At 41.1% G+C, this 22,864-nt stretch overlaps 1 protein-coding gene across 6 annotated transcripts in view; it reads right to left on the bottom strand.

The window, feature by feature from the left end:
• Positions 1-263: 263 nt before the first annotated feature.
• LOC122561322 (solute carrier family 28 member 3-like) overlaps positions 264-22,864 on the bottom strand; it is a 228,942-nt gene continuing 206,341 nt past the window's right edge. For 5 of the 6 annotated variants that reach the window (XM_087997568.1, XM_043713029.2, XM_087997563.1 and 2 more), the window contains 2 exons: positions 14,037-14,166; positions 264-2,628 (listed from right to left, as the gene is read on the bottom strand). In XM_087997568.1, the coding sequence (XP_087853694.1) occupies positions 2,508-2,628; positions 14,037-14,166 (251 nt within the window). In that variant the 3' untranslated portion in view covers positions 264-2,507. The remainder of the gene's footprint in view (positions 2,629-14,036; positions 14,167-22,864) is intronic. The other variant, XM_087997564.1, reaches the window with a different exon arrangement.

Below are 22,864 nucleotides of genomic sequence, written 5' to 3' on the forward strand. Positions count from 1 at the left end.
TAAAAGGGAAATAATTTCGAGGGCAGGTTTGAAAGAATGAAAACAGAACTAGTTGGGTAGCTCTGCAAATTGTCAAAATAAGTATGACATGTGCTCTAATGTTCTGTGATTCCCCATACAGTCGCATTATGCAATTCAAGGCTTAATGAATCTGAATTCTGCAACTGACTAGCAAGCGAGTTGTTTAGTTTATATATTGTTTGTTCTAAATTGAATACTATGCTGTGCAATGACAATAGACTAAAGTTAAAGAAACGAGTAGATGCATTTAATGGGAAGCAGTTCCATTAAGTCACAAATGACATTCCTCAATACATATCATTCCCATCTTTTAAATAACAAACATAATAAATTTCCAACATTCAATGGTCATAAAATTTGAAAATACATTTTCAAAGTTAAAAAGACTTATTAGTCAATGTATATTGTAACATAGATTTTGTGAATTCTCACCAGTGACAAGGTAATTTGCATACTTGGGTGCTCACAGGGTTGTGTGACACCCATGATCTTCCAATATGCAGCTACAATTAGCTGAATACCTCACCATGGGGGAGGACATTAAAAATTTAAATAAATGTATATTTATGATAGGGGGAATCAAAATACACCATCTTGGGATCAACAGAAATAAACTTTAGAAGGGTTTGTATATTTGATTGCTGTACCTCTGACAATAGGGTGTAATTTTCTGGTCCATTCCTTCACAGAATGCACAGTTCCTTGGACACGAAAGTCAATAATAAGTGAGGATGGAGTATCTGCCTTGGAATGTAAATCAAGTGCTTAGTGTGAGAAATATACCAGATGATGAAGTGATAGTACCCCAGCATCTCATTTTTTCTTGCTCACTGAGGAACAAAGTATATATTTCCCCAACAGTAGACACAACTGATTCACAATGTTTACTCACATCCACAGGCAGCCTGGAGAATTTTTGGAGTTATGAGGTGCAATAGTACAGCCTAACATTCCAAGGGCCATGATTTTGGCTTATAATTCATCCAGGATTAACCTATAAAAGTATACTGGGCACATCTCAGTTGCCTATATGCTCATTCTGCTAGAAAATCCAGCTTCTAGTTGCTAGGTTCAGGTGCAGAAGTGTCATGGCCCTGCTAAATACAGGAATAATGGCTATTTTAGGAGTATCATATTTACTTTAAAATTTTATTTTCAAAGGCTCCCAAGTGAGTGATGTATTTGTCTTGTAATTATTTTTGTCTCTTGGCCCACTGCATCCAAACTTTGAGGTTCAGGAAATGGGAGTTCCCAATCCAGGTTTTTCTCATCCTCATGTTAATGTTCAGGACAAATTGAGTTTTAGGAACTTAGGCTCCATCAAGGGAATCAGCATATTCCCTGACATTGCAGACACATTCAGCCCTATTCACTGGAATTTTAGCAGGTTTTATTTCATTTATGATACACTTTGTTCATTCTTCTAGTTATGTAACACTCTCTTCTTAAGTACTCAGATATTTGCTCATAATCTATTGACACAGTACCTCTGATGCTGAAGAAGCATTTTGGTTAAAGTGTGTGGCGTTAATGGGTTATGTACTTTGTGTGATTTGTGTTAGAAACCCTCAAATGGATTTTGAAATTATATTGCCAAATTTTGGAAGAGATATCAATACAGAAATATAGGGTTGAGTATTCAATTTCACTATTTTACTGGATCCAATAAAAAGCAACCTGTACATGGAGATGAGGAGTTGGCTGACTAGGAAGCTGTGGCTTTCCTCAAAGGTTCTCACATTGTGACAATTTTGTAGTTGTATCTGACATTGTATTGAAAAATGCTTTAACATGTGTAAACAGTAGCCATTGTTTTACAATGCATTTTGGGATGCCAACTTGTTGGCAGAAAGCAGATTCTGAGCCCACACTTCAGCAATTTTACCAGAGATGGGTGTCTATGGGCCTGCATTCATTTAAAGAAGGTAGACTAGCTTCTGATTTTGTTGACCCATTCAGAGACACAAGTTGTGAGAAATCAGCATTGCCACTGGGAAGTAGCTACTGCTGATGTGTGCAGGATACTTTGAGCGTACAGCAAATAAGTTTGAAAGCAAAAAGCAAATTTTATCAGGTTGAGCATTAAAGGAAATCTCTCTGGGTGTTAGTTGTGGCATCAGGGACACGCACTTTGTTTGCTTGTACCTCTGCTTCAAATGGCTGTTCTATCCATTTGGTATTCCAATTTCAACTTGAAAGAAGCACTATATCTCATTAGAAACAATGGGAAAATGTTCATGTGGAGATGTCTGTAATATGATTAATGTATTTTAAAAGATGGATAACATCACTGTTACTTTCAACAAGGCATATGAATTGTGAATGTGTTTCTAAAGCATTAGACTTGTGGGGTCTATGTTTCTCAAGTGTGTAGTGGAGAAATGAGTAGTGGAGTGAGTGGATTAGACATACTATGTACAGTAAACTAATCAATACAATAAAGCTGCAAATTAAGACATTACAGTTTTCCAATTATTTTTCTTATTTTAGAAAGAGATCTGATCACAGTTAAATGTAGGAGAATTCATCATTTCGCAGCAACCCACAAGTGATGAGTTTGTGTACTGTCCTCCCACGTTGACATCCGTGGAACTAATGACAATAGTGCTAAAGAGTAAAGGTAAAAGAATAATGCAGAGTAAAATAATGACCTTATTATATCAACATTAAATAATATTCCATTGAAAAGAGTTCATTTTCAAAACAAAAGAATGCTGAGCCAATATACTTCAAATATTGGAAACTGTTAGTCACACTTATTGATATTTTGTACAAAGTATTCTCAAATCAGGATATATATGTGAACTAAATGGCCCTGAATTTCTGTGATAGAAAGCCTAACTCTTGCTTTGCCAGTGGATAGGCCAAAGTCCACTGTTTCTCAACAGTGCAAACAGCTAATTTTAGCCATTTTGTAATGTTTTCAGAGAACTGCTGACTGTCTCTAGGACAACCTCTGTGGAAATCATGTTCTAGAATTCAAAAATCCCCAACTGCATGAGGGACATTTCAGAGAACTTGTTTCTGCCTTTACATATAATGCATGGCTAATTATTTGGTGGTTTTGTGGCAAAAAACGTGAGTGCTGCATGGAGATCTCTGTCCTGAAACAACTTAAGTGCAGCACATCAAGTGTCTAGATTCATGAAATGATTAAAGTAAATCTGGTTCATAACAGTAGATTTGTACACCAGAGTCATCAACATATCATACTTGTTTTGCACCATATCACTTCAGAGAAATTTACGTTGTACAATGTTGGAGAAATTCTGGTGTAACATGTGAATAAGGAATTTGTCAACTTCAAACCTATCCGTTCAGATGTGCACCTGAGTCACTTCCTAACCTCGACACTATATAAACTTCAGTTCTTCCGAGATTAGCTACTTTTCCTATCCCATTCACCTATTATACTTCTCTTTGCTAACCTTTAGTGGTTCCTGGCTCCCAGCTCCCTAACATCTCAAACATAAAATTCCTACTTTGTTGTTTAACTATTTTCATGGCTTCATACACCCTGGTTTTCATCTCCCCCAACTTGACAATGTTCCTACCAATCCATCTCATCTGCATTCCACGTCTCAACCTCCATCTTAAATCTTGCCACCAAATTCTTCTTTCCTTTGATACTGGACGTTGGTGACCAAGCTTTTATCTATATAAGCCCCTTGTTTTTCCATTCCTTCCCATTCCTCCGTTAAGACTCCAGTTAACACCCAACTCTTTATTAAGCTGTTGAACAGTAGCTTATTCAAAGTTCTCTTATGAACAGCTCATTTGATACACTGCATGGTCTAAAAGATTGTCTATGTTTCTTAAAGTCACACACTGGCAAGCCCAGGTTAGGAAATTGGACAGTGAACTTGGAGGTAGCTAAAATGCATCTCAAATAAAGTCGCACTGACAGACACCTTCTCTATATGTTTTTTGAGAGATGTCTCTTGATTAAATTTAAAATATAAGCCATAACTATTAGTTTAACCTGGAGCAGTGTTTTGTAGAGGAATAAGACGGTGTTATTTTCTTGGTCTGTTGATTCTGATGGAGCAAAAATGGCCATTAGTAGAGTGATATGCGCTTCTTGTCAGATGTGGGAGTTTAAGAAGAGTTTATGGGTTACTGTGGATTATATCTGCAATAATTGCTGTTGGTTGTGAATCCTATCAGATTGAATGGATCAGTTGAAGAGACAGTTAGAGGCAATGAGGAATTTGAAACAGCAACGGTCTGTGATGGATGGCAGTTATAGGAAGGGGGAAAAGTCGCAGATACAGTCACATAGATGGGTTAACTCTAGGAAAGGTAAGGGTGTTTCTGTGCGGTCTGACTCTGTAACTTTTCTTAAAACCATTTTCTTGCCTCCCCCATAACCATCCACTTTTTCCTTCTTTAAAGTCAAATGAACTCAGCCTTGAATATATTCAATGACCCACTAGCTGCAGGAAGACATCGCCGCATCTGAACATTAGTGCAGGAGTCTTCTGTGGGAATCCTCATTTCAAACAAGTATGCTGTTTTGGAAAATAAAGGGGGTGATCGATTCACAGGGGAATGTAGCACGAACAGCCAAGTTTCTGGTATTGAGACTGGCTCTAATGCAATGAGGGGTAGGTCGGGTTCCAAGAGATCAATTGTGTTAGGGGACTCTCCAGTCCGAGGTACAGACAGACGTTTCTGTGGCCAGCAGCAAAAAATCAGAATGGTGTATTGCTTCCCTGGTGCCAGGATCAAGAATGTCTCAGAGAGAGTGCAGAATGTTCTCAAAGGGGAGAAGGGCCAGTAAGAGGTCATTGGAACCAAAGACATAGGAAGGGAAAAGATTGAGATTCTGAAGGGAGATTACACAGAGTTAGGAAGGAATTTAAAAAGGAGGTCCTAGAGAGTAATAATATCTGGATTACTCCCAGTGCTATGCTAGTGAGGGCAGGAATAGGAGGATAGAGCAGATGAATGCACGGCTGAGGAGCTGGTGTATGGGAGAAGGATTCACATTTTTGGATCATTGGAACCTCTTTTGGGGTAGAAGTGACCTGAACAGGAAGGACGGATTGCACCTAAATTGGAGGGGTACTAATATACTGCAGGGAGATTTGCTAGAACTGCTTAGGAGGATTTTAACTAGTAGGTGGGGAGGGGGGGGCTCAAGGAGATAATGAGGAAAGGGATCAATCTGACACTGGTACAGTTGACAACAGAAGCGACTCAAACAGTCAGGGCAGGCAGGGTCAAGGTCGGACTAATGAATTAAACTGCATTTATTTTGATGCAAGGGGCCTAATAGGGAAGACAGATGAACTCAGGGCATGGTTAGGAACATGGGACTGGGATATCATAACAATTACAGAAACATGGTTCAGGGATGGGCAGGACTGGCAGCTTATTGTTCCAGGATACAAATGCTACAGGAAGGATAGAAAGGGAGGCAAGACAGGAGGGGGAGTGGCATTTTTGAAAAGGGATAGCATTACAGCTGTACTGAGGGAGGATATTCCCGGAAATATCTCCAGAGAAGTTAGTTGAGTGGAACTGAAAAATAAGAAAGGGATGATCACCTTATTGGGATTGTATTATAGACTCCCTAATAGTCAGAAGGAAATTGAGAAACAAATTTGTAAGGAGATCTCCGTTCTCTGTAAGGTGGTTAAGGCAGGGGATTTTAACTTTCCAAACATAGACTGGGACTGCCATAGTGTTAAGGGTTTAGATGGAGAGGAATTTGTTAAGTGCGTACAAGAAAATTTTCTGATTCAGTATGCGGATGTACCTACGAGAGAAGGTGCAAAACTTGACCTCCTCTTGGGAAATAAGGCAGGGCAGGTGACTGAGGTGTCAGTGGGGGAGCATTTTGGGGCTAGCGACCATAATTCTATTAGATTTAAAATAGTGATGGAAAAGGTCAGACCAGATCTAAAAGTTGAAGTTCTAAATTGGAGAAAGGCCAATTTTGACGGTATTAGGCAAGAACTTTCAAAAGCTGATTGGGGGCAGATGTTTGCAGGTAAAGGGACAGCTAGAAAATGGGAAACCTTCAGAAATGAGATCATGAAAATCCAGAGAAAGTATATTCCTGTTAGGGTGAAAGGAAAGGCTGGTAGGTGTAGAGAATGCTAGATGACGAAAGAAATTGAGGGTTTGGTTAAAAAGAAGGAAGCATATGTCAGGTATAGAGACAGGATAGATCGAGTGAATCCTTAGAAGAGTATAAAGGCAGTAGGAGCATACTTAAGTGGGAAATCTGGAGGGCAAAAAGGGGACGTGAGATAGCTTTGGTAAACAGAATTAAGGAGAATCCAAAGGGTCTTTACAAATACATTAAGGACAAAAGGGTAACTAGGGAGAGAATAGGGCCCCTGAAAGACCAGCAAGGCGGCCTTTGTGTTGTGCCGCAGAAAATGGGGGAGATACTAATGAGTATTTTGAATCAGTATTTACTGTGGAAAAGGACATGGAAGATATAGAATGTAGGGAAATAGAAGGTGTCATCTTGAAAAATGTCCAGATTACAGAGGAGCAAGTGCTGGATGTCTCGAAACTCATAAAGTTAAATCCCCAGGATCTAACTAGGTGTACCCTAGAACTCTGTGGGAAGCTAGAGAAGTGTTTGGTGGGCCTCTTGCTGAGATATCTTGTCATCGATAAACACAGGTGAGGTGCCAGAAGACTGCAGGTTGGCTAACGTGAAGCCACTGTTTAAGAAGGGTGGTAAGGACAAGCCAGGGAACTATAGACCAGTGAGTGTGACGTCGGTGGTGGGCAAGTTGTTGGAGGGAATCCTGAGGGACAGGATGTACATGTATTTGGAAAGGCAAGGACTGATTCGGGATAGTCAACATGGCTTTGTGCATGGGAAATCATGTCTCACAAACTTGATTGAGTTTTTTGAAGATGTAACAAAGAAGATTGATGAGGATTGAGCGGTAGATGCGATCTATATGGACTTCAGTAAGGCGTTCAACAAGGTTCCCCATTAGAGACAGGTGAGCAAGGTTAGATCTCATGGAATACAGGGAGAACTAGCCATTTGGATACAAAACTGGCTCAAAGGTAGAAGACAGAGGGTGGTGGTGGAGGGTTGTTTTTCAGACTGGAGGTCTGTGACTAGTGGAGTGCCATAAGGATCGGTAATGGGTCCTCTACATTTCGTCATTTATATAAATGATTTGGATGCGAGCATAAGAGGTATAGTAAGTTTGTAGATGACACCAAAATTGGAGGTGTAGTGGACAGCGAAGAAGGTTACCTCAAATTACAACAGGATCTTGAATAGATGGGCCAATGGGCTGAGAAGTGGCAGATGGAGTTTAATACAGATAAATGCGAGGTGCTGCATTTTGGGAAAGCAAATCTTAGCAGGACTTATACACTTAATGGTAAGGTCCTAGGGAGTGTTGCTGAACAAAGAGACCTTGGAGTGCAGGTTCATAGCTCCTTGAAAGTGGAGTCGCAGGTAGATAGGATAGTGAAGAAGGCGTTTGGTATGCTTTCCTTTATTGGTCAGAGTATTGAGTACAGGAGTTGGGAGGTCATGTTGCGGCTGTTCAGGACATTGGTTGGACCACATTTGGAATATTACGTGCAATTCTGGTCTCCTTCCTATCGGAAAGATGTCGTGAAACTTGAAAGGGTTCAGGAAAGATGTTGTGAAACTTGAAAGGGTTCAGAAAAGATTTACAAGGATGTTGCCAGGGTTTGAGGATTTGAGCTATAAAGAGGGGCTGAACAGGCTGGGGCTGTTTTCCCTGGAGCATCAGAGGCTGAGGGATGACCTTACAGAGGTTTACAAAATTATGAGGGGTATGGATAGGATAAATAGACAAAGTCTTTTCCCTGGGGAGTCCAGAACTAGAGAATATAGGTTTAGGGTGAGAGGGGAAAGATATAAAAGAGACCTCAGGGACAACATTTTCATGCAGAGGGATGTGCATGTGTACAATGGGCTGCCAAAGGAAATGGTGGAGACTAGTACAATTGCAACATTTAAAAGATGTTTGGATGGGTATGTGATTCGGAAGGGTTTCGAAGGATAATGGCCAGGTGATGGCAGGTGGGACTAGATTGGGTTGGGATATCTGGTCGGCATGGACAGGTTGGACCGAAGGGTCTGTTTCCGTGCTGTACATTTCTATGACTCTATAACAATCCAGGCTTGGGGCCCACTTATGTTTACTGACATGTACAGATTAATTTAGTCCAGCTTCTCTCTAGATTTCTATTAAAATCTTCTTTAAGTATTAATGTTACCTCTTAACCTTTATAATAATCCCAGCTTTATCAATCTCTTCCACATAACTGAAATGCCACTGCCCTCATTATCCAAATAAGCCTCCTCTATTCCTGCTCGAAGGCCTTGATGTTGTTTTTCTGATGTGATACCCAAAATTGCACACAGTTCTCAAGCTGAGATCTAAATGATTTGAAAATATTTAACACAAATTCTTTTTTTGTATTCAGAAGCCTTGTGTATGAAGAGAGTATCACATATGCTTTCTGTTAACTACCTTAATTATTCGTCCTGCCACTTTCAATGATCTTTGAGCATGCACCACCAGGCCCGCATTCTAGAGGCGCCTTCCAAAAACAGGGTGAATGTTCCAAATCCAGCTATTCAAAACTGAAATTGTCCTAAAAACCTTCACGTTGGGTGCTGATCCCAGAAAAAAGTTAAGTGCCAGAATAGAGAGCTATTTTTGGGAATGATCCCTGCAAGAGTGCGCACATACCGTACCTACGTCTATTGCAGTAGTTTAAATCTGCCTCTCACCCTTGGCTTTCCTATTCAACAGGATGAGGATATCCTCATTTCAAGTGTGTTTAACCTCAGCCTACAAAACAATGATCTGGATTACGAGCCACAGTCTCGATAATTGTTCTCCTTTGTTCTCTTCTCACTAGTGCACATGATGGTGTATTTGAATTAATTATATTCCAGAAGAACTGAAATTGATTTTACTGAGGTCCAAATTAATGAAGTTGCACTGCAAACTCAAAAGTCCATGATTCAAGGAACAGGCACAGCGTAGGTCTATTTTCAATTCATTATTACTTCATTTCTTGCAATCATTGCCAATCGGATTCTTCAACCTTGTTTCCATCTGCACAGAAGCAAACATTTGCATCCCACTTAATGAAACTTGATTCCTTCTAACTCAGAGATCATGAGATTGACTTACAATAATAGAAAAACGTTGCTCGAGGAAAAAAAAAATCCTATTTGAAAGGGTTTAAGCAAAAGAAAATGGTAAAAATTTTATAATTGTGGTATATGAACAAAGCTGTCTGTTCCGCCAGATACATTCTAGTTGCTTTCAGGGCAGAGGATCAGAAATATTCTCTGTCCCTGTACAATTTGTATGAAAACAAAGCTTGGTAATCCAAAATATAATAAAATCTGAAAGCTAGACCAAGATTGATTCTGTGACTGAAATAATTCCAGAGGCCAGTATCCCGTCACCAAATCAGCCTTTACTTACATGTGCATAATACTTAACACTGGTCCTGCTTCCTCAGAGCCTGCTGTCACTTTTGTTTAAATCTGTCAGCCAGGCTCCCAGATTGGGGTTGTTAATCTGCTCTAATCATGGAACTCATATTCTAGGAGGTCCACCTGGCTGACCTTGTACAATCACTACATCCCTCCCCTTCTAAGTCTGGCGACATAGGCCTCCTCTTTCTCTTGTCGCTTCTCCTAGGGCATTTTTGCACTCAGTCTGCTTCCACTGACTCAGCCTTGAATATGGGTGGTGTGTACAGGACCACAGCCCGCCTCTTTCACCTAGAGCATCTCAGAAGAAATTCATCCTTTTCTTAAGGCAGTAAATGCATTGAAGCTGTGACATCTGCCCTGTTCATCTCTGACTCCAAGGTTTCTTCACTAGAAGGAGGGAGAGAACTCACAACTTGCGAGAGGCTGAGTATGTTTTGCTCCTGCCCTTTTTGCGAGTTTGCAGCTTTTATGTCGTCTACGTATTTATTCAGGACTGCCTCACACCTACCTGAACTTTGTTCGGAGGGGTAACCTCTTCCCACCCTATCTCTTGCAAAAATGCCATCCCGTATTCCCAATTCCTCCGCCTCTGCCGTATCTGCTCCCAGGAGGAGCGGTTCCACCATAGAACACACCAGATGGCCTCCTTCTTTAGAGACCGCAATTTCCCTTCCCACGTGGTTAAAGATGCCCTCCAACGCATCTCGTCTACATCCCGCACCTCCGCCCTCAGACCCCACCCCTCCAACCGTAACAAGGACAGAACGCCCCTGGTGCTCACCTTCCACCCTACAAACCTCCGCATAAACCAAATCATCCGCCGACATTTCCGCCACCTCCAAAAAGACTCCACCACCAGGGATATATTTCCCTCCCCACCCCTTTCCGCCTTCCGCAAAGACCATTCCCTCCGTGACTACCTGGTCCACGCCCCCCTACGACCCACCCTCCCATTCTGGCACTTTCCCCTGCCACCGCAGGAACTGTAAAACCTGTGCCCACAACTCCTCCCTTACCTCTATCCAAGGCCCTAAAGGAGCCTTCCACATCCATCAAAGTTTTACCTGCACATCCACTAATATCATTTATTGTATCCGTTGCTCCCGATGCGGTCTCCTCTACATTGGGGAGACTGGGCGCCTCCTAGCAGAGCGCTTTAGGGAACATCTCCGAGACACCCGCACCAATCAACCAAACCGCCCCGTGGCCCAACATTTCAACTCCCCCTCCCACTCTGCCGAGGGCATGGAGGTCCTGGGCCTCCTTCACCGCCGCTCCTTCACCACCAGACGCCTGAAGGAAGAACGCCTCATCTTCCGCCTCAGAACACTTCAACCCCAAGGCATCAATGTGGACTTCAACAGCTTCCTCATTTCCCCTTCCCCCACCTCATCCTAGTTTCAAACTTCCAGCTCCGCACTGTCCCCTTGACCTGTCCGGACTTGTCCGACCTGCCTAGCTCCTTTTCCACCTATCCACTCCACCCGCTCCTCCCTGACCTATCACCTTCATCTCCTCCGCCACTCACCTATTGTACTCTATACTACTTTCTCCCCACCCCCACCCTCCTTTAGCTTATCTCTCCATGCTTCAGGATCTCTGCCTTTATTCCTGATGAAGGGCTTTTGCCCGAAACGTCGATTTTGCTGCTATAGGGAGAGGTTGAATAGGCTAGGGCTGTTTTCCCTGGAGCGTCGGTGGCTGAGGGGTGATTTTATAGAGGTTTATAAAATCATGAGGGGCATGATCAGGTAAATAGACAAGGTCTTTTCCCTGGGGTGGGGGAGTCCAGAACTAGAGGGCATAGGTTTAGGGTGAGAGGGGAAAGATATAAAAGAGACCTAAGGGGCAACATTTTCATGCAGATGGAGGTGCATGTGTAGAATGGGCTGCCAAAGGAAGTGGTGGGGTCTAGTATAATTGCAACATTTAAAAGTTATCTGGTTGGGTATATGAATAGAAAGGGTTTGGAGGGATGTGGACTGGGTACTGGCAGGTTGGACTAAATTGTGTTGGGAATTCTGTTCAGCACGGATGAGTTGGACTGAAGGGTCTGTTTCCGTGCTGTACATCTCTATGACTCTAATACAAGGAAAGATCTAAGCTCCAGTACAGACGTGGGAGTGATGGTACCTTTGATCGCCCTCACTTTATCTTCCAATAGGGGTAACCCGGTCTTGTCAACCCTGCAGCCTAAATATGTCTTGGAACACACATTTTTTCCTTTTAAGACATATTTCCACCTTGCAGAAACATTGAAGGACTATATTCAAGTTCTTTAAATGCTTTAAATTCCTTGTTTTTAACATGTCATCCAGATAAATGGCATCCTGGGGTAGATCTTGTAAAAGGTTCTCGATTGTCCGCTAAAAAATGGCACCGGCTGATGATATCCCAAATGATACAAATCCTTATGGGTATTAATTGTAGCAAACTTCTGGGAATCCTCACCTAACTGCAATTGCAGGTCCACATCATTCATGCCCAGCTTCATGAAAGATAGCCCTTCTGCCAGTTCTAAGTCCACAATGCGAGGTATTGGATTATCCAGCCATGAGAACAAGTTTACCGTTTGTTTAAAATCCCCACAAAGGTGAACTGACCTGTCAGGCTTCACAAGCAGTATGACTGGTGCTGCTATTCCACAAACTGGATTAGTTAGATGATTTGTTAGCTTTCCAGCCTCCTGATTTCTGATTCTACTTCTGCACATAAGGCAAATGGCAGCAGGTTGGTCTTGCAGAATTGTGGAATTGCTTCCTAGTCAACATGCAAGGTCAGCTTGCCTCCTCTGATAGTCCCTAGTCCTTCTTGAAAAACGTTCAGGTTTTATTAAAACTTCATTCAGGCAGACATTTTCTAACTGAAGAATCTTGAGCAAATCTCCATGCATCTTCCTCAACTAATTTCACCCCATCTGGCTTGGGCTTGAGCCTTTTACTATAATCAGTGATAACTGAACTAGCTGCTTCTCATATGACAAAGGAACATTAATATATATAGGTTCCCCTGTATAGGTTCTCAGTCCTACTGAGGTGTTACACAAACTTAAGGGTTGGGGTCCACAGTGAAGCTTGTTAAAGACTGTTTCTACAATCACTGATATAGCTGCGCCAGTAGTAACCTCCATTTGAACCAGATAATCAGTTAACCAGACATTTATTTTGACTGGTTCTGATTTGGATGTCGCTAAGCAATTTAACTATTTCCACCTCGATTAGGGTGGGCTTTCCAGCATGTGTGCACTTCTGGACACCAGCCTATAGTTCTCTTATTCAATTCACACCTCTTTTGCTCTCTCGAGTCCACCTACCAGCAACTAAATGGCTTCCTAGCCCGGATCCTGAAGAAAATGTTAACTGTCTGGCCAAGACTTGGTTTTGTTTTGGGGTTTTGGATAAAGGGAAAAGCTCGCCCTAGAGTTGTCTAGAACAAGGGAACATAGTTTCAGGATATAAGGTAGACCACTTACAACTGAGATAAAGAGAAATTCCTTTACTCAAAGAATGGTGACCTTGTGGAATTCTCTACTACATAAAGTGGGGGGGGGCCAACAACATTTCACAGATAGATTTCTAGATCATAAAGGCTTCAAGATATATGGAGTAGGAGTATAGCATTGAGATAAAGGATCAGCCATGCTCATACCGAATGGTCCAGAGTTCCTTGTTCCTATATTTGTAAAAGGCGGTCTGCTACTTTTTCTAGCTTAGGCGATGTATATTACTGTTAATTTAATTAGTTTAAAAGCATAGCAAGATATGCCACTATCTACCATAGTATGAAACCTTTAATTAATGTCCGACCCAGGGTCTGTTTCCATGCTGTACATCTCTATGACTCTATGTTACTATTTAAATGAGTGTCCTAAACAGCACTTTATTCAATCAGGAATAAAATAAAAGCAATTTATTTTTTATTGAAATTACTTATTTTTCTGGCTGTCATATAGAAATTAGGCTTTTTTTTTACATTACAATAATGACAATACCTCAAACATTTTCATTGGCTTTTTAAGTGTTTGCCTTCTTAAATACTCCAGATCAATGCACGATTTTCTTTAAGCTTTGGCTCAAAATTAAAGTTCTTATAAAGGGTTCTACTTAAAGCAAAATACTGAATGACTTGTTGACTACTTGAATAATTTTCATTCAATCTGCATTTTTATTTATTTTTCCAACTTTCTCTTTCCCAGCCATTTAAACATTATAGGTATTGTTCCCTCTCGGAGTAATCTCAAACTCAATTGAAAGGTCACACAGGAAACATGCTCAAATTTATTCATAATGTCTTGGAATGTCACGCTGACAGAGAAGCAGTGATACTCCTATTAGATCTATTCACAATAGGTCTTTTCCAAGATAAAATATTCATACTGTATCTGTTATCTGACTTTCAAAATATTATTTTTTTTCCCAAATGTGATTTAACCTTTCTTGTTAACTGTACAACTAGCTTTGCCTTAACATACAGAATTCTTAAGGAAGGGTTAGGAATTCAGCATCATTAAACTGATAGGTAGCTTACATACTTGTGGAAAAGATTCATGCAGCAATCAATGAGAAGCGAACTCTTCACTGGCAAGCTTGAAGTATTAAAAGAATTCTTCAGAAACGTAGGACAAACAGTTAAAGCATCTGTGGGAGATGTATACAATATTCCTGTAATTTAAAAAAAATCCTGAATATTGTTGAAGCCTCACTTCTTATATTCAATATCAATACATTAATGTAAAGGAGGGTGAAAATTAGCCTGCATGCATTGTTTCCAATGTTGGGGTGCAGGACAGATACACTTGCAAATATAGCAATGCATTGAATCCTTTATATGTTACTAGTAAATTTGTTCAGCCAATTTTTTTAACATTTGAAACACACTCCATGGATGTCCTTCTGAGGGGTCAAACCACTGTTTAAGAATCCTTTGAAAAATTCTTTTGAAGAACTAATTGGTAAACATCATTGCAGTAGGTAAATTGGGATGGGTCAAAATAAATGAGCATGACATACCATGCTAGCAGATTTCCATGTATGAATATCCATACACATCAACAACAGTATGAAATTTGTTTCTGATGAGTAGTACATGTGGTAGGCCTTGCTTTACTACTGATATTTCACTAGCGTAATAGCCTAGGAAGTGGTTTCCACCAACAGCCATGTTTACATTAAATTGAATTATAAAAGACTATTAGACATGTAGCCAGACAATTATCAAAGTTAAATGCACAAATCATCGGCCTTTTAATGAAGCAGCTGGCATCAGTGCACCATTTGTCAGGGACCAGATAACAGGGCATAACCAATTTCCACTTTAGTAGCATAAAAAATCACAATGTATAACAGACTTGCAGAACATAATCCCCATAACTATAAATGTCAGAATCCTGTGTTTAATCTCTAAATAATTTTAAAATTTGGACATTACTTTTTCACATTTTGCCTTTCATAAAAGACTGACACAAAGCCCTTATGGCTGTAAATTTTCAATTATTGGCACAAAACTAGCAGAATTTGTGTAAAATGGAACTCATTTTCTAGATCAATTAACTAATAAACACATTTACAATGTATTTGTTCAAGGATAATAAACCACTGTCTTTTTTTAATGAAACTTTATTAATGTTGAACAACAAACACTAAAAATAAATGTACACCGTAAGCAGCAAGTTTGTTATTGGAAACAACATTAGCTACAGAGGAAAAACTGTTAAGATTGGAAATTCTTTACTCAGAATTTAGTACACTGTCAAACAGAACAAAATGTTGTGAGCTTTCAAGATGCTCAGCTCTGCCTACCAGATTAAGATCAAAAGCTTACATTAGGAACAATTAAGGCAATGACCAGTTAAAAAGGAAGAAAAAAAGGCTGACAAAAATAAATGTGGAATAGGATGAAAATGCATCAAAACTCAAAGACATCATTACAGTCCCAAAAAATAGCTCATAGATTTCACACACAACAACTACATTTATCCATGTAATCAATTCAACATGGGCACTGAAAAGTTGAGTGCACCAACTGTTCACAATCCCAGTTTCTGAATAATGAGGCTTGAACCACCTCTTATTTTAAGCCTAAGGTCTGTTTTATATCAAGCCAGCAAACCAAGAGTAACAGATGAGTTGCAATGGAAGATTACTGTTGCATCACAGTGGTTCTCAGGTAAGTAAAGAAATTTGGTAAGGAGAGATAAAGTGAGAGGTAGGAAGAGACCAGTTTGAGAACTTGCAGCATGATCATGGGAAATAGAAATCAGTGGAGAAAAGGAATTGCATGCCTGATTCATGTTCCATCTACTTCACTAGTTTCCTAATTTCCCCTCTCCTGCACCTCATCCCAATTCTAACCTGCCAACACGGCACTGCCCTCTTGAACTTCCTACCTGTCCATCTTACTTCCCAACTATCTGCTTCACCCTCTTCTCTGACCTATTACTATCATCCCAACCTGCATCTGCCTATCACCTTCCCAGCTATCTTCCCCCCTCATCATTTTTGGCTATCTAGTATCTTGCTGAGCTACATAATTGTGCTCTCCGGCTTTACCTAGCAGCAAAATATGAGTAGCCCATGAAAGGAAAGATGCAGAAAGGATGTACAGATTGGAGACTCTGCTCAAAGCATTGCCACTCTTCCCATATTTTTCTCATCCTGCTCAGTAATGCCCCAACACTACTTCCTATCAAATGCCTGCACAGACCAAGATGTGGTGGTCTTTGACTAGGCCCTTGTGAGTTCTAAAGCACAGAGAAGAACAAACAAGAATATTAAACATTCAGAACATGAGAGCAAATAACCTTTTTTGCAGTTTTGCTAAAGCCACATGATTTGCATGACATAGTCACAATAAAATGTAGGTAATAGACTGTAGTTGCACAAGGTTACTGATGGGTGATTAGCACTTAGATTGCTACACTTCAGTTTAATGTGTTTCAAAGCTCCATTGTCCCAACCTTTTTATTTTTATCTGCGATCTGCTCCACAGGTCTTTGTCATGAAAAGAATGGTTACATAAGTGTGAAAGACTAGAAATGATTAAGATTGAGAGGGATGAATTGTTGCTTGTTGAATTGTTTCAAGGAATTGCATGGGGGATGGATAAGTGAGATGGAGACATTTCAGTGGGTTCAGAATTGGTGCACCAGATGGTTGCACTGTCTCACATTAATTCAAATTTACTAGAATCAGCTTGTCCAGGGCAACACTCAACTAGGTATGAAGCTATTTATTGTGTAATTTGCAAGGCTACCATTTGTTGCCCATTCCTTGTACTGATTGGTTTCCCAGACTACTGCAGATGGTAGTTAAGAATCAACCAAATTGCTGTGGGCCTGGAGTCAGATGTTGAACTTACTCAGCAAGAACAATAGATTTCCACCTTTTAAAGGCCATAAATGAAACAGATTGGTTTTACAATGCCAGAGGGTTTTGTTCATTACTGAATTCCAATTCTGCCATGGTGAGATTTGCACTCATGTCCTCAATGTGGGCCTCCAAATCATTAGTCCAGTGATAGTCCAGTTTCAGCCGCGGGAGTCAAGACAGCGTGAGCCTAGGGGCAGCCGGGAAGGTAAATTTGAATATAAAACACTTACCTCGTGAATTGGCGGAGCAAAGGCTGAACAGGAGGGGAAGCAGACACGGGGACTGCTGGGTAAGTGAACTAATATATTCGGGCAGTGGCTAAACCTGAAATACTACATGAGTAGTGTCTCCCACCTGTCATCCTCTAACCAAAACAAAAGACTCTGTGTTAAGGTTTGGTAAGGTAAGGATTTCTTTCTCTTTTGGCAACTGAGAGCAGAGGGGATAGGAGTTGCATGCTCCTCTTGCAGGAATTGGAAGGTAAGGGTCACCACTAGTGTCCTTGCTGACTTCACCCGCAAGAAGTGCAGCCAACTCCAGCTCCAGCTCCTCACAGACTGGGTTAGGGAACTTGAGCTGGAACTGAATGAACTTCGGATCATTTGGGACGCTGAGGGGGTGATAGAGAGGAGTTATAGGGAGGTCGTCACACTTAAGTTACAGGATAAAGGTAGCATTAGGAGAGGGAAAAAGAATAGGCAAACAGTGCAGGGATCTCCTGTGGCCATTCCCCTCAATAATAAGTATACCACTTTCGATAGCGTTGGGGGGGGGACCTACCAGGGGAAAGCCACAGTGGCCAGGTCTCTGGCAATGAGCCAGGCTCTGTGATCAGAACAGAAGGGAGGACAGTGATAGGAGATTCAATCGTGAGAGGAACAGACAGGAGATTCTGTGGGCATGATTGAGGATCCCAGATGGCATGGTGCCTCCTGGGTGCCAGGGCCAGGGATGTCTCAGATCGAGTCTAAGGATTCTTACGAGAGAGAGTTGGCAGACAGAAGTCATGGCACACATCGGTACCAATAACATAGCAAGGAAAAGGGATGAGGACCTGAAAAGTGAATATAGGGAGTTAGGTTGGAAGCTAAAAAGCAGGACGAGCAGAGTAGTAATCTCAGGATTGCTACCAGTGCAACGGGCTAATGAGGTTCGGAACAGAGAGTGAGTGCAGCTGAACACGTGGCTGCAGAATTGGTGTAAGAGAGAGAGCTTCAGAAATGTGGATCCTTGGAATACCTTCTGAGGAAGGTGGGACCTGTACAAGGAGGACGGGTTGCACCTGAACTGAAGGGGTACCAAAATCCTGGACGGGAGCTTTGCAAGAGCTCTTTGGGAGTGTTTAAACTAGTTTGGCAAGGGGTTCGGAATCAGAGCTACAAATCAGAGGATGGGCTAGCTGGTGAACAGGTAGATACAGCACGCAGAGAGTCTGTGAGGAAAGATAGACAGATGATAGAGCATAATTGCAGTCATTGTGATGGGTTGAAGTCTGTCTATTTTAACACCAGAAATGTCAGAAATAAGGGTGATGAACTTGGATGAGCATGGATAAATACTTGGAACTATGATGTTGTGGCCATTAAGGAGACTTGAATATCACTGGGGCAGGAATGGTTGTTGGATGTTCCGGCGTTTAGATGTTTCAAAAGGAAGGTGGGGGAAGAGGAGGTTAAAAAAAAGATGGGAGAGTGGCATTGCTAATAAGGGATACTGCAGAAACGGAGGTTGTCAAGGAGGGTTTGTCTACTAAGTCAGTGTGGGTAGAAGTCGGAAACAGGAAAGAAGCAGTCACTTTATTGGGAGTTTTCTATAGATCCGCCAAAATCAACAGAGACACTGAGGAGCAGATTGGGAGGCAGATTTTGGAAAGGTGCAATAGTGCTGTTGTCATGGGTGACTTCAACTATTGGAACCTCCTTAGTTCAAGTAGTTTGGAAGGAGCAGATATTGTCAGGTGTGTCCAGGAAGGATTCCTGACTCAATACATAGATAGGCCAACTAGAGGGGATGCCATTTGGATTTGGTGCTTGGCAACAAACTAAGTCGGGTGTCAGATCTCTTGGTGGAAGAGCATTTTGGTGATAGTGGTCACAACTCCCTGACCTTTACTATAGTCATGGAGAGGGATAGAAGAAGACAGTATGGAAAAATATTTAATTGGGGGAGGGGGATTTACAATGCTATTAGGCAAGAACTGTGGACCATAAATTGGGAACAGATGTTCTCAGGGAAATGCACAACAGAAATGTGGAGGTTGTTTAGGAAGCACTTGTTGGATAGGTTTGTCCCACTGAGGCAAGGAAGGGATGGTAGGGGGAAAGAACTTTGGATGACAAGAGACGTGAAACATCTAGTCAAGAGGAAGAAGGAAACTTACTTAAGGATGAGGAAGCAAGGATCAGACAGGGCTCTCAAGGGTTACAAGGTAGCCAGGAAGGAACTAAAGAATGGACTAAGGAGCACTAGAAGGAGGCATGAAAAAGCCTTGGGAGGGGTAGGATTAAGGAAAACCCCAAGGCATTCTACACTTATATGAAGAACATGAGGATGGCCAGAGTGAAGGTGGGGCCATTCAGAGATACTGGACGGAATTTGTGCCTGGAGTTGGAAGAGATAAGGGAAGTCCTTAATGAATACTTTGCTTCAGTATTCACTAATCAGAGCAATCTTGTCATTTGTGAAGACTGTGTGAAACAGGTTATATGCTCGAACAGTTGAAATTAAGGAGGAAGATGTGCTGAAAATTTTGAAAAACATGAGGACAGATAAATCCCCTAGGCCAGACGGGCTATACCCAAGGTTTCTATGAGAAGTGAGGGAAGAGATTGTGGCACCTTTGGTGATGATCTTTGCATTGGAGAGTGGCTAATGTTATTCCCTTGTTCAAGAAAGGGAATTATAACCCTGGGAATTATAGACCAGTCAGTCCTACATTGATGGTGGAAAATTATTGAAAAGGATTCTAAGAGATTTATGATTACTTGGAAAAGCATAGTTTGATGAGAGATAGTCAGCATTGCTTTATGAGGGGCAGGTTATGCCTCACAAGACTTACTGAACTTTTTGAGGATGTGACAAAACCATTTGATGAAGGTAGAGCAGTGGATGTGGTGTATTTGGATTTCAGCAAGGTGTTTGATAAGGTTCCCCAAGGTAGACTTATTCAGAAAGTAAGGAGGCATGGGATACTGGGAAAGTTAGGCAAAAGTGAGGACTGCAGATGCTGGAAATCAGATTTTAGATTAGAGTGGTGCTGGAAAAGCACAGCAGGTCAGGCAGCATCCACGGCGCAGGAAAATCAACGTTTCGGGCAAAAGCCCTTCATCAGTAAGGGCTTTTGCCCGAAACATCGATTTTCCTGCTCCTTGGATGCTGCCTGACCTGCTGTGCTTTTCCAGCATCACACTATACTGGGAAAATTGGCTGTCTGAATACAGAATTAGCTGGCCCATAGAAAACAGAAGGTGGTAGTAGAGGGTGACTTCTTACTCTGAATTTGTGCCTTCTTTAGTCCTAGACTCTCCCACAAGAGGAAATAACAAGCAATAAGAATCTTCTATGTTTCAATAAGGTCACAGTTCATTTTTCTAAACTTGAATCTGTACAGGCTCTTTGTTCATAAGACAGTTCTTCCATACCCAGGATCAGCCTAGTAAACCTTCTCGGGACTACCTCCACAATAATAGAATATTTTTCCTCAGTTAAAGGGCCAAAAACTGGTCACAGTATTCCAACTGTGACCTGACTAGTGCCTTGCAGTTTTAGAAAAACCTCCCTACTCCATTCCCTTTGAAATAAAGGCCAACACTCCATTTACCTTTGCTATTACTCAATGAACTGAAATGCTGGCATTTTTGTGATGCGTGCACAAAAAGCCCCAACTCCCTCTGTTCTGTAGCTTTCTACACTATTAACTGTCTGTATATAATATTCTTCTGGGCAATATGCATAATTTCACATTCTCCCAAATATATTCCATCTGCCAAGTTTTTTTAAACTCATTTAACTTATTTATTTCCCTCTCCAGATTTTTAGTATCAGCTTCGCCACATGCCTCCCTGAGTAATTTTCTACCATCCGCAAATCTGGTCACTGTACATGCATGTTCCTTATCCATGTCATTAAAAGTCATACCAGAACGTAATCGCTCTCTAATGACAGAACAGCCTTTAGAGGTAATAGCTGTTTAAACTGAGGGCCACCATACCTCAGGTAAGGGAAGAGGTTGAAAAGGGAAGTCATTCATGATTACCTCAATGGATGGCATCACGCTGCATTGGAAACTAGCTGTTCAGCCAACTGAACTAACCAATCCTCAACACACTAACTGAAGTTATCAAGAAGGATTCTCTTTCTTGACCTCTCCCCTCACCAGAGGCATGGTTACCCTTAGGTTAAACCACCACCAGTTGTCCCTCTCTAATGAGAGAGCAACTCTATAATCTGGTGGGACTGTGGCAAACTTACCTTTACATATTGTAAATAGTTGTGGTGCGAGCTGTGATCTCTGTGATGCTCCACTAGCTATAATTTGCCATCCTGAATATTCTGCCCTTATCCCAACTCTGTTTTTTGTTTGTTAGCCAATCCTCTATTCATGCTAATATTTCATATCCAACACCATGGCCTCTTATCTTATTAAATAGTGTAATATGTGATAGCATTTCAAAAGCCTCCTGAAAATCCAAACATATTACATCCGCTGCTTCCATTTTATCTATCCTGCTTACTATCTCCTCAAAAAATTCTAGTAAAGTTGATAGGTGTTTGTCATTTATCATACTGACTCTGCTTGCTTATGTTATGTATTTTCAAATGCTCTATTACATTCTTTATAGTAGACTCTAATATTTTCCCAAAAGCAGTCATTAAACTAATTGGCCGTTTTTATCCCCTTAACTTTTTAAATAAAGCATTATATTGGCATTTTTCAATCCTCTGGAACTTTTTATAGATTCTGAGGATACTGAAAGAAAACTACCAGTGCATCTACTGCATTTGCAGCTAGCTTTTAATATGCTAAGACACATCCCATCAGGTCCAGGAGACTTAATGGTCTTTAACCAATTAGATTCTTGTACTTATTTTTCTAGTGATAGTGCTCATATTTGTTTCCTCTCCTCCTTTTGTCCCTTGATTACTGAATAATTTTGGAATGCCTTTAGTGTCAGCTAACAGTTGAATTGTGCAGAATAAAGCCGAAAACCTCCAAGGTATGGATTTTACTTTGAGACTGCTATTCCTACTTGGATTTAGAAGAAAATTCAGCATGATGCAGAATCGCCAATGCTTTGCAAGATTGCTAGATTCTCCAAAGTGCAAATGATCATAGATTGTACCCATGGAGTTATTACAACAATATTCAACAGCCAACCAACTTTATCAACAGAAATGGCTTCCATTCAATCAATGCCCAACTTGCTATGGGCATTGACCGAGGATTACATAAGTGTTTGTCCTCTCTTCTGAAAGCAATCATGATTCCTACATGCTCAGGTATTCCAGATGCCAGGGATGTTCTATACACCTGAATCTTTGGATGGTCTTAGGCTGAGTCTGACGATGAAGAGAGTGAGCTGTGCCAGGCAGCTGTGGAAGCAATGCAGTGGAGGCTTTGGATGCCATATAAGTACTGAAGTCTTTTACTATGTGAAAATTTATCTTGTAGTATTTAGATCACTCAATTATAATATCTTTATTATACTCCCTTCTTTTTGGTTTTCCCATATATCACCCGGGACAGCTGAGGATGTGCCAATGGTGTTATATCAGCTGTCACTGAGTCAAAATCTAAACCAGGACACCACACACGTGAAATAGAAATGAAGCTAGAGTAGCAAGACCACACAATAAGCATTTACAATATAATACAATACATGGGATCTCCAATATCAGGGTTCTTGGCAGAGGCAGAATTGCAGAGACTCAAACAAATGGCTCTGCCAAGCATCCAATCCAAACTTTGGGTCCACTACGTGGATGACACCTT

Source organism: Chiloscyllium plagiosum, unplaced genomic scaffold (genome assembly GCF_037043375.1).
Source record: "Chiloscyllium plagiosum isolate Xiang-an unplaced genomic scaffold, Cpla_swu_hap1 HiC_scaffold_2, whole genome shotgun sequence".
Taxonomy (NCBI): Eukaryota; Metazoa; Chordata; class Chondrichthyes; order Orectolobiformes; family Hemiscylliidae; genus Chiloscyllium; species Chiloscyllium plagiosum.